The 12,980-nt window shown below is 42.8% G+C and overlaps 1 protein-coding gene across 1 annotated transcript in view; it reads right to left on the reverse strand.

Annotated features, from left to right (window-relative positions):
• The window catches only part of NIPAL2 (NIPA like domain containing 2), a 47,996-nt gene extending 39,336 nt beyond the window's left edge, over positions 1-8,660 (reverse strand). Inside the window, exon 1 of the mRNA XM_042869584.1 lies at positions 8,548-8,660. Coding sequence (XP_042725518.1) covers positions 8,548-8,634 — 87 coding nt within the window. The 5' untranslated portion in view covers positions 8,635-8,660. The remainder of the gene's footprint in view (positions 1-8,547) is intronic.
• Between the last annotated feature and the right edge of the window lie 4,320 nt (positions 8,661-12,980).

Here is a 12,980-nt window from a genome sequence, read left to right on the forward strand (position 1 = left end):
GTAACAGGTGACAGGATGAGGGAAAATGGCCTCAAGTTGTGCCAGGGTAAGTTTAGGTTGGATATCGGGAAACACCTCTTTACAGAAGGGTTGTTAAGCACTGCAATAGGCTCCCCAGGGAGGTGGTTGAGTCACCATCCCTGGATGTGTTTAAAAACCATTTGGATGTGGTGCTCAGGGACATGATTTAGCAGAGGGTTGTTAGAGTTAGGGTAGTATGGTTAGGTTGTGGTTGGACTCGATGATCTTTAAGGTCTTTTCCAACCTGAGTGATTCTATGATTAGTACACTCACAGGCTGGTGGCATTTCGGAGCAGCTTCTAAGAGAAGTAACAAGAGGAGGGGTAAAAAGAAAAGACCCAACTGCATTTAGAATGAAGTTTGATCCATCTGCGAAAAGAATTATGTGATTATATAGTAGAGGAATGGACAGCCCAAAGGCCTTTCCAGTTCTTGCAGAGGAGGGGTGCTGCACATTTTCTTGCTTTTCTTCCTGCCCCTCACGCACTTGGCTCTCCTTGTTCAATTCCACAGAGAGCGTTAATCATTTACAGATAGTTTGTAATGTAAAAAAAGGACTGGACTCCAGAAGGCAGAACATTCTGGTTAGCAACACCATTCATTTAAATATAAACAACTGTTAGATTATCAGTGATGATTTAGAAACAAGAGGTCTTGCACTCACTAAAATATTCACACACATGTATATGGGTGCATAGACACACAAACACAACTGGATGCTTTTAATTCGCAGATGCTTCTGGTAAAAACTTTAAGATGTAAATCTGGGGTTTAGGATAACGAATGCATTTCTTAGAGAAATGATCTCGTACGCCAACTTCTTGCAGGGGCCTGGGATATAGACAATGGCCTCATTTTCCCTTTCTGTTTTCCTGTGACACATTACAGTTGTACATTTTGATCTTTTACTTTGATTTGTAACTTGATTTAAAGCACTGTGAGCCAACTGTAGTTCATGATGGGTGCTGGCTGGTATACAAAGGAATGTCTAGTTTACCACAAACCAAAACATTTTTTGACCTGCTGGAGAAAACAGGAATCAGCTTAGATGGACAATTCCTTCTAGGTACCTTTATCTACTTTTTATGCTCTCTGTTGCTCTTAAATGAGATAAAAAGTATTTTCACCTAATTTGGAGCATTCTTCCAGAAAGTTTGTCTTATAGAATTTGCTGGCTTCTTATTGGTATTTTAATATAATATTGAATACAGTATGAGCGCTGCTCCAAGACTAATGCCTCCTATTTTATTAAGTTGGCCCGTGATGACAAAGGCAGCTGGGCAGTATGGCAGTAAAGGTTGAAACTTCCCACCAATATTCTGTTCTGTTTTGTTGCTGTGTGACACATGGCAGCAGAAGGCCAGTCTGACAAAATGGCATCTGACATAGAAACGTGTATGAAGTGAATGTGTGTTACTGCATTCCTCTGTCTGGAAAAAATGGCACCCACTGATATCCATTGATACTTTCTGAATGTGGAGGCCAAACAGTGGATGTGAGCACAGTGAAGTGGTGGTGCATTTCAGCAGTGGTGAAAGCAGGTCACCTGTGCTAGTGCAGATTTTTACAAGTGCTGCATGCAGGCTTTTCTTCATCACTGGCAAAAATGCATAGCTAATAACAGTAACTAGGCTTAAAAATATTGCTTTGTAACTGATGAACTGCTCTACCAAACAGTGTTGTTGTGCTTTTTTTATCTGTTGTAGTTTCTGTGGAATAAATAGGAGGCATTACTTTCAGAGCAATCTATGTAGTAAAACAGTTTCCACTCAACGGGGAGCACTAGAGAGATGAGACCTATACAGATAAATTCCGTCCATTCTGTTTTAGAAATTGAAAGAAAAAGTGAGAACTGAGCACCCTTTTCTTTAGGTGCTATCAGCTCTCTCTTGTAAAACACATAATGATCAAAAGCTTCTAGTTTGTCCTAGAAGCTTTTGATCTATAGCCAAGAGATGCTAGAGCCTTGATCTGATAAAAGCTGTTAGTCTTTGTTTGACTCAAGGTTTAGCAGACACTACAAGCTTTGTTCTCCATCATTTTGACATGATGACTAAGTCACTACTGCATGATAACACAGACAATGAATGTTCATGGTACTTTAATCACTGCAAGGAGCAACAGACTGTCACTGAAATAGGAAAAAAAAGCAAAAAGATTAATGTCATTAGAAGTCAATAAATGCAAGAACTTTGTGACAAGTCCAAAACATAAATATGTAAATAAAATGCCTGGAAAGAGTAGGTTAGAGTCATAAAGCAAAGTAAACGGAATCAGAATTCACTCACTCCAAGGTTGGAATCCCTAAAATTTAAAGCAGGTTTTAATTGTCAGTTGACTCTCTGGTTACAAGTCTGTTATGTACACAAAGCTCATATTTTGATTGTTTTTACAGGAATCTCTTTCCAGTGTGGATATCTTTGGCTGTTGATGAAAAAGGATTCAAGTGCAATTCGTATCAGTTGGCAAAATGACTGCATTTTGATCAAGATAAAGGTTAAATCATTGTACATGCTAGCTAAGACTCCGGTGTAGATTTTAGCTCCTTCTGAGCTGATTCAGTTAAAGGAATTAAAGTCAGCAAATTAGGCTTATTAACTACTTTGTCTTAGCCATCCTGAAGCAGCAATGTCCAAGCAGCCAGCTTGCTTTCCTGTGAGTCATGACCTTCACACATGGAGTGTCTTCCTCCAGATCTTGCACTCAGTATGGTGGGCCAATATCCCACATGCCCATGCACCACGGGATTGCTTCTGCAGAAACACTGCTGGATACAACGGATGATACAGGCCTTCTCTTAGACAGTTACTGGGTGCCTCATTCAGGCGTTGAAGTCCAGCAGTCCCATGATTTCTCTCCACTTTTCCACAATATCTCTTCACCTTACAGGCAAAACAGTTCATATCACCAAAGGAGGCCAAAGCTTCTAGCTTAGATAACGTAAATTAGCCATGAGCATCACAGAAAACAGTGAAGTTACACTGGTGTAACCCCAATTTTTGCAATACACATCTGTGTGTTTGATATTATTTACTTTTGAGCTTACTCTGCAAATATCAGTGCCACATTTCTCAAGATCTCTGTTCTAGGCCTGGCGTTGATTTGCACACCAACTGGCTGTCTTTTGAAGCTGCTGGCAGTATGTTTCTAAGTCTAGATTAGTCACAGAATGGAAAGCATATCTCCCAACTGTTCACATTAATAAATGCCATTCTTCTGGGACGACGTGTGGTGACATTATAAACATGGACGTAACAGTTTATACATGTCACCAAAACTCCAAATGGAATGATCACAGCCTTGGTTATTAGGTTAGCCAAAGGTCCTCACTCCCCTTATGGCTGAAGTGCACATTCTGGAGTTTGCTCATATTTCTAAAGCCTTGTTTCCTGAGTTCGGTCAAATTTCTACACGAGTCACTGGGATTTTTTTAATTCCTTCAAACAGGAGTTAATCAGTCCCAACATACTGCTAGAGAGATGCAAAGGTAAGATTGAGACATTGATTTTTTTATGCCCAAAGCAGACTTCCAGGACATAAGAAGATGAACATTGTATCTTAGCTTCAAAGAACAACGAAGTCTTCTTTGGATCACAAAATCGTAAGTGCCCATGTGATCGTAGGTGGGATTTCATGAGAAGGGCAACTTCTATTTAAGAAATTAGATGAGTATTCTGCCGCCCATTTATCCAAACTGTCTCACTAAATGAGGCACTACAGCAAGTGAAGCAGCAGAAGCACAGGTTTGATATCTTCAATATCTTCAGTGATGTCCCAGAAGCATGCAGCACCTTCATGAAATCTCACCTGCAGACTGGTGATCGCATGAGCAGCCAGACCTTCAACCACACCTTGCAACTCTGAGGCAAGACTGTGGGACACCAAAATCAACATAATAGCCATGGCCAGTTTAATTTCGAGCCCACTGTTTACAGAGCTTCAGGGTGGGCAGGACAAAGCAGGGTAGGGATTGAAGCTTGTCCTGTGCCTGGCGTTTCCTACTTGGTGATGACAAGGGGAAGCAACCACCCTGCTCTGCTCCAGAATAAATCTGATTCCACTGCTCTGAATCACTGTCCTGAAGGACAGTGCCTGTTTTAAGCTCTGCAATCAGCGTGAGCTGGATATCTGACAGAGTCTGCACTATAACGAAAATCTTTCAGTTAAATACCATTTTGAAGCAGTCCAAACCAAAACTAATTTATACACTAAGCAGGATATGTAAAATGGTGAGTAAAGTTCTCTTGCACTGGTCTTCTGTTCCCCCTTTCCAACTGATGGTAAGGTGTTATTAATGCCTAGAAAATTCCAAATTAATGCTCTCAAATCTATTAAAACGGATTAGCATGATTAAGAAGCCTCAGTTTAACTCTATCTCCTGAACAATTAAAAAAAAAATGAAAGAAAGAAAGAAAAAGAAATCAAATTTATATGCTCTTTAATATCCTCAGAAAAACTGAAAAACTCATTTTACTCTATCAAGGGTGGAAGGGGAAGCACTGGAAGAAGTCTGAGATGTGGGAAAAATAACTCAGTGAGAATCAGGAAATACGCTCAGCAGAGCACTAGTTAGGCCTATACACATATAGTTCTGGACCCACAGCAGTGCTTGGTGAAAACCAGATCAGCAGATCATTCCTTAAATTGGCTGAGAAAACCGTAAGCTGCCTCCAGTCTTTGGACTACTTGCTCATCCATGGCATCTGCTCCAGACCTGCTGCCCTGCCTTCCCTATATTAAGGTATAAACTGCCCCATGGCTTACTCTCATTCTTCCTACAATTAGTAGAGGAAAAAAGGAATTTGAGAGCTGCAATAATACAAATTTTTCTATGGTATGAGCACAAGGAGGACAGGACAAGGGTAAGGCTCTTGTGTAGTTATTTCCTTTATCTGTGAGTAATTAATAAATTCTCATGCAGCAGCTGTTCTTTCTCTAACCTGGAGAGTGTAGATCAGAGCTGGAGCTTTGGCAGAATCTGAAAGCTTGTGCTCAAAAGCTGGCCCAGCTGACAGCCCTGCAGTTGTGATCCTAAGCAACATGTCCTTTTCTAGAAGAGCTTAATTAAATGCGGACAGAGCAGTGGAACTGCTGCTGGATTCCCGACAGAACAACACACCAAAAGAGCATGTAACAGCACTGACAGCAAGTGCTCACAGAGCTTTTTTAATTATAAGTTTTGACTTTTGGATTCCCCATGACAGATTAAAAGAGAGAGGCAGCTCCTTTTTATAACTTCAAGGGCTGTGAAGAACATGCATTTCCACTGAGAATTCTGCACACATTTTCTCCCATGCAGTTACCTTGTGTAATGAAGGAAATGGAAACCCTTTGAACTCTGAAGCCTAACAGGTTGAGCATGATATGAGGAAGTAGAGTCAGTTTGATACCCTTGTTGGCTTTCAATAGTTTTAGAAGAGGGAGCTGGAGTAGGGGAAAACTTTCCACCATAGCCTACACAGATGAGCATGGCAGCAGAAAGCAGGGCGAGGGCATGCTTGTTTCTGCTCTCTTTGTGCTCAGGGACTGGCTTCCCGATCAGCCTAAAACAGTGAGCATCTGCAGTCTATCAGGGAGCAGAGCGTGGCATGAGGGAAACTAGAGACTGGGAAGAGAAAAAAAAAAAAACAATACCCTACAAAACACATAAAATGGAACAAAAATAGGAGGGTTTGCACCATTAACAGCCTGATAATACCTGGTGGTTGCTCCTTCCAGGGGAAAATTCATTCTTTAAGTGCTTTAAACATTCTGGTGGAAGCTTGTACAACAGCACGTGACAACAGCTTTCTCTGGTGCAAGCGCCAGCTCTCACAGAAGAGGATCTCATGTTTCTGGGGTGCTTCCTCAGCCAAGGGATATGAGGAGACAACCCTTCTCTGGCAACTCCCTCTAGGGCCAACCATGCTTTCACCTTGCTAGAACATCAAGAGGCTGCATCGAGCTCATAGCAATGAGAGGTGAGATGAAGTGCTGAAGACTTCCTCCTTCAAAACAATGAGCTAAAGCCTTAATTGTAACACTTTACATTTCATGTATATGATAGAAGGCGGCATAGAAAAGACCTCACAGCAATGTGCTTAATCCTGGGGATTTCTCACCACACCTGATGGCAGCCACTGCTGCCAGCAGATCAGAGCACACGAAGATTGGGTTTCTGGCTGCACACAGCCACCACCTGCATAGTGAGCCTGTGACAGATGCTGATATATTGCCATGGGACAGGAGGCCACGGGTCCGTCTGAAGGAGCTGTCAGCATTTCAAACCTCAAGGTTAGAGCTGAAATGACTTATTACAGCCCATGAAATAAAACAACCTCTTGATGTGAGTGTCTGGGCAGCCTGTAATAACCCCAAGCTTATTAAGACAGGCAAAGAAGGGAAAAAAACAGAAAAGACTTTTCCTCTCAGGCTCAGCTTCCACACTTGAACAACCACACACAGTGACTATACACAACAGTCACATAAAATACTGAGTAATGGAGGAAGCATTTCTTCTGAGCTTTCATTGAATATTTCTACCCAAGCTCTTTTCTCTTTCTCTGATACAAAGTTAAACCTTGATTAATATGATAGTTAACAACCTCAACTAATGCTGCAAAATGGTTTTGCCCATAAACAACAACACTGGAAATAAATAAACAACCTTTGAGATTTGCCAAGAGAAATGAAAAAAAGGATTAAACCGAAGCAATTACATACACTTTAAATTAAGCAGACAAATTCCACATGTGGTGGCTTCCTATGCTCATTACTCCAACAGACTCAAAATATTACAGAAGTGATAGCTTGTCAGGAAATACATCAGGTAAATGAGTGTTCCGTCAGATTTTGCTACATCATTAAACACGTCCATGACCCACGATGCACAACACAAGACTGTGACAGGGAAGGCTGTCAGTGCATGGCCCAGAGCAGCACCAAGCAAGCTGCATCCATGTGATGCCAGCAAGTCCCACTTCCAGCCTTTGCAACCACGCAATCTCCAGCTACCTTTGTGCCAATATCTAGGATCAGTAAGGGCACAGGCACTTTAACTTCTTCCAGAGAGCTTCGTGTTTACAAACATCATTCAGGACTTACTTGATTGCCATGCATTTCCCTATCGTATATGTTAGATCCTCTTGCCTCAGTGGATGTCCTTGATACTCACATGGCATGAGGCAGCTGTGGCCACCAGCCATGCCAAGGCCCTCATGTCTGGGGGATCTTTAAACTCCTCATGTCTCACAGGGCTGAAAAATGCTCCTCCCAAAACAATCCACTTCCTCTTTCCTGTAATGTTTCCAGGTAGATGAGAGCTGGCAGAGGCAGAAAACAAAGAGCTCCTCTTCAAAACCTAATGAAGAGGACAAAATGGCCTTGTGTTCCCAAGGGGAAAGGACAGAACCTCTGCCTGCAGACCTGAAATGATTGATCCACAGAGACAACCAGAATAATCCATTTGCCAGGAGTGGAGGGAGGAAAAGGTTTGCAATGCTTCCAAAAAATGTAAAATGTGGAAACAAGGGTGCCCAGAAGAAGCTAACTCTTGGGAAAATGAAGGTTGTTGGCAGCTCATGACTCAGAATTATGCATTGTCTGCTCCAAAGCCTCAACTATACCACCACAGAAAACCAGAGCAAGAAAACAGCCAACTCTAAAAAGCAGCCATTTTCATACAACTACTCTAAGAAACACAGGAGCAGGGCTGAGATGCTTTGCAAGCAAATTTAGAACTCCATTGTGATGTGCAGGCATTCCTGCATTCCCCAACAGATCTGCAAGCACTCCAAGCCCTAGGGCCCTAATTCCCAAACCCACACCAACTCCTGGCTCCACACTCTTCTTTCCTTAGGGGGTCCCAGCTCTGGTTCCCAGAAGCATTGCCACTGGGCATCAGGCAGGAGCACTACTGCTCAGGGACCCCAGCAGAGGGGTTTTCCTCCCTCTGAAACTGAGAAACACCTCCTGCCACCTGGATATCCAGCCAGCAGCACATGCAGAATCCAGAGGGAAACGTTTTGGGGACCTTCCCTGAGTTACAACCTGCTACTGGGCTGCTCACAGAGAAAGGAGAGCAGTTACCAACAAGCCATTTTATGCACAATTTATACTAATACTTTGCATCATAAAAAAGTGGTTTGCTTCTTACGTAGTGAAAAACAAGAATGTTGAGTACCCTGCCATGCCTCCTACTTTATGAGGCAAAAAGAAAGGAAGAAGTAAAGGATTTAATCAGTCTCCAATTCATTTTTATTGTTAGCAGATGCTTCAACTTGCTAGATCTTGGGGGCCGCTTCAGTCTCTGTTTTCCAGTCGCCCAAACACCACAATGACCATCACTGACAACATCAGAAACTCCAACATCAGAGATGCTCCAGACCAGGACAGCACAGCCTCCTGCACTGCCACTGCTTAGGGGGTGCAGAAGGAGCACGTACTGGCAGCAAACAGGTGCTGGAAGGTGCTTTACAGAGAGCAACGTGGAGAAGCTGAAATGATTTCCCCTCTCCCCTCTCCTAGTGCCGCAGGGCTAGCACTTACCTTGTGTTTGCTGTACCAGGAGCTGGAGAAGGTGCCCTCAAAGAACGTGCTCCAGGATGCCCACTCTGATTCGGGGAGGATGCCCATGTCCCCCTGGCCATGCCATGTGCAGACACAGCAGCAGGGATAGGCGGCTGGAGGCGAGGCGAGTGGGGGACGTGGCACTTGCTTCCTGGTGCAGACAGGGCTGTGCGGGTAAGTCACCCCACACCTAGGGGTGCACAAAGCAGCACAGCACAGCCAAGGGCTCTGACAGATGCTCAGCTAGAGAAGATCTGCATCAAAGACTACAGGAGTGGAAAGGAACTTGGTCTACAAGTGTTGCTGCTCCTTCCCAGAGCTCTCAGGTGCCTTTTTTCCCCCTCTCTGGCTTGCCTGGTGCCCCACCCTGCTCTGAAAAGGCAGCCTGGGAATTTAACTCCTTCAAATCAGCGCCTAAATTTCATGGCCAGAATATTCACTGCTAGGTTATGGGTTTTGTTTCCATATTCATGTACTCACTTGCAGAAATTCTTATTTCTGTCATGTATACTTTACCTGTGAATAGGTATCCTGAGTAGATTCTTTACAGATTTCAGGAAATGGGTTTGTTTCCAACCTGTGGCTTTATCCATTCATTCTGTTACTTCTAATACAATCACTTAAGCTCTCCTGGAGAAGACAGCTGAAAAAGCTTCTTAAAAGGTAGACTAGCAGCTAGCAAGGTAGGAGCTTGGCAGAGTTGCACAAAGGGACAAAAAGGGCCTCCTAGAGGAGTACAGAAGGCGGAAATTAAGCTACTGCATCTTCTGGCTCCAGGCATGTAAGCTGTTTGTTACCTGGAGAGCTCAGAAGATGCTCTACGGTGGAAGTACTGGAATATTGGTCAGCTGGGCTTGGAAATGTCCAAAGTGACAATTTCTGTAACAGATGAGGCTCAGCCTGCAGTGATTGTACCACCTGCTGCAGAAGAGATTTCTCCTGCTCTTTTGCAGAAGAAATGGGCTTGATTCTTCCCCCTTAGCAGAGGGACTGGTGGTCCCAGCATCAACAGAAAGTTTTTAGAGAGAAAAACCAGCATGCAGGAGAGCAGGCTGGGGAGTGTGGTCCAGAAGGCAAGGAGATGCCATACCCAATGGATCACAACAGCAATGATGGCTGTAGAGAAACAAATGAAGATACAGCCCCCCAGTATGATTAAGCTGGTTGAAAATGAAAGGAAAGCACACTTACAGGAAGGAAACCAAATTAAATCAATACTTTCCTTCTTCACTACATCAATAATTCCTGCATTCCCCACAGGAATGGGATCTGAATCCAGCCAAAGGTGAATTAGAATATGGGAGAGGCAGAACTGGCAAAGCAGTGCTTCAGTTTAGATGATGACATAACACCTCACAATAAGAAACCTTGCTTTATAACATGAAATGTTTTGTTCGTGTGTCTGGTCTAACTGGAAATACCAGTTTCTGTGACTACAGCTCCATTAGTCCTCTGTAAATACTGCAGCTAGTTGCAGTGTGTGTAGGTAGGTACACTGAAAAAATAGCAAACACAGCTCCAATAGTTCACGGCTATGTAAATTGCTGCAGACTATTTTTACAGTGTTGTGTAATTATTCTCTGGAGTCCAAGCTTACATTTAGAAAAAAGTTTCTAGGCAATTTGTATTATGATTGCAAAAAAACCTAACAACCTTCTACTTTAAAGTGGAACTGGAGTGTAAACTGCTGCAGTGATATTTGCCTGGTCCAGAGAGAGCTGGAACAATAGCTCAGAGGGAAGTGTGAATGGACTCATTCTTCTAACTGGAGCGCTAAACTGGAAGTCTGCTGACAATTTAAGTGTCAACATCAGCTACTTCAAGGGGGATCATTTTAGCAGAAACGCCAGGGTAATGTTCTTATTTGTCATCCTCAATTTGCACTTGTTGGATGGCAGATCCTGGGGCAAGGAGGAAAAGCATTAACCGGTTGACAAAAATTGCTTGGGCTGAGGAAGACTCTCCCATTCTTCCATCACCCGTAGTCGCCTCTGCTCTAGCTCAAAATGGGGAGAAAAGAGGTTGGCATTTCAGCAGGCAGGGGCCCAAAACTAACTCTGGTGGCCAAAATCCACAGCAGTCTCCACCAGGCTGGCAGTGACCTATGCAACATGGTCCTCTGTTGCCAAAAATTCACAAACTGCTAAGAGATTGAAACAGAGGCTAAGGGGAGTGAAGGAGTGGAGAGCCCAGAATATCTCTTGAGGATAGTCTTGTTTTCCTTCATTCCCATTGGTTCCCTGCCTAAAACACAGTGTGACTGTGGTTTTCTCATGCATAGGAATGCTACTGGAACAGGTTTTCTGTAATGCTGTCTACGTGGAGCCCTTGTTGAATTGCTTTGGAAATTGATCTAGCAGTGATGGATCACTGTTCTGCACTGGGTCCAGACATGCCTGCTCTGTCTAAGCACTCCAGGGGCCGCCGTGGCATGCTTTATTTATTAAAATCTCAGATTGTCTCACATGTGTAAGAGCTCAAAGTTACTCAGATTAATTTAACCTTTCTTTAGGTTTTAAGCCAGTCCTAACAGGAAAGTAAACAGCACTTTAGAAACAATTTCTGCTCAGTTACCACCCTGCATTATTTAAACCAATTCAGTATGTGCACGTCTCTGTACATGTACATTGTGGATTTCAGGCTGCTAGTGATACTGAAGTGATGTGTGTAAAGGTACTAAATCCCTTGAGACCCGTGCTCAGAACATTCTAAGGACATGTTCCATGGGGGCAAAATGGAAAATGGGATCAGTAGGATGTTTTGACAGAGAGCAGTGTTTCCAGTCTTCAGTGTAGCCGAAGATGGAGTAGATGCTGCCTGAGTTGGCAGTGCTGCTAGAAAATCTCAAGGATGTTTAAATTGAGTCATGCATAAGATGGGAATCTTCGACACTTCTCATCCTATTGAGAGTCATTTTGAAAGGAAAGAAGGGGTGGCTTTCATCAAGTTCTTATCAGCTTGTGTTACTTCTGAGCAAAGGAGACACAGTAGACTATTATGGGATTTAATTGTATGGTTTCCCTTACTTGGATATTGTATTTATATCATATATTCCTTGGCCAAGCATGGGTCTCCGTTAACAGAAGATGATGTTTGTTGAGTCACAAACCCTGAGATTAGGGTTTCTTCATTTCAGGCACTCTATGCACTTGGTTGTCTAAAGCCTTTCTTGTTTGAGAGGTGCCCAAAGCCTACACCCTTTCTAAGATTATATTTTGGTTGGTGGGTACCTACAGCTTCTGCAATTATAAGATAGGATGGCAGAAGAGCAAGCTTCTAAGAACCTGCCTCACTGCCAGTCAGAGGATCAAATACAAGAAATGCCTTAGTTCTTATCATCAAAAGTTCTTTCTTTTTAATTGCACTTGTGCCCATTGGGCTCTTTTTTGTTTCTGGTGTAATTTTGATAGCAGCTGGAACAGTCTGGAACTGCACTGTGGTTGCACTGTAGAAATTAAATTTTGTTGGCCAATATCCCATCACTTCTCAGAGTTTACACCTTGTCACTGTAGATGAATCACACTTTTAGATAAGGAAAGTACACGTTCCTTGTCTAATGGATTTTGGTCAGTTATGAACACTCCTTAAGCCATAAATGGTTGAAGTTATGGTTACTTTCTCAGTCAAATAGGAAAGCACCCCTTTCTTCAGGGTATGTTGGTGTTCCTACCACTGTCTGCTCTCCACTGTTCAGAGTCCTGGTAAAGGAAAGTTCACTTCTGGGATGGATGGTATCAACTGGACAACAGAAGAGAAAGTGAAGACCTTGGCTTTGAGGATGTGGCTGCTAGTGTCATATTAGTGCTAAAAGCACAAAAATTGTGCAGAAATATTTCTAAGTTAAGTGTCCATCAGCAGGCTTTTGCTGGATCATTTACTGTGTTAAGTAAAGGTGGTACCTGGAGGACTGATTCCATGAGCTGGAGCATCTGCTCAGTGTGAGATACAGGTTGGGTATATTGTGTAGTACTAGCACAGAACAAATTGTGCAAGATTTGTGCGGACAGTGCACTGATACTTACAAGTAATTTTCATCTCCCTTCCCTCAGAACTTTTACAAGTCCACAGTACAAGTGTGTCCTACTCCATATGCTGTGAATCTCTGAAAGTTACTTTCCATCTTAAAGCCTAGAAATGTATGAGAAACAGGAGTCCTGGAATCAAGATGTACATTACAGACCTTGGAAAAGTCTTTTGTCTTTTCTTTCTGGATGGTGGATCAGTGAGAGATTTGTAGACTTTGGATATTTTCATTTTTGCCTTTTAGACTCTACCAATTTGGGCTTAATACTGATCCTTTCCAAAAAAAAAATGGCAAAGTTCCCACTAACTTCAAAAGAGACAGCCTGAGCTCTAAAATACTTTAAAGAACAATTTTAAACAAACAAACAAAGATGGATAAGAATTGCATT

This window comes from Lagopus leucura, unplaced genomic scaffold (assembly GCF_019238085.1).
Source record: "Lagopus leucura isolate 7727_CA_CO unplaced genomic scaffold, USGS_WTPT01 Super-Scaffold_100002, whole genome shotgun sequence".
Taxonomy (NCBI): Eukaryota; Metazoa; Chordata; class Aves; order Galliformes; family Phasianidae; genus Lagopus; species Lagopus leucura.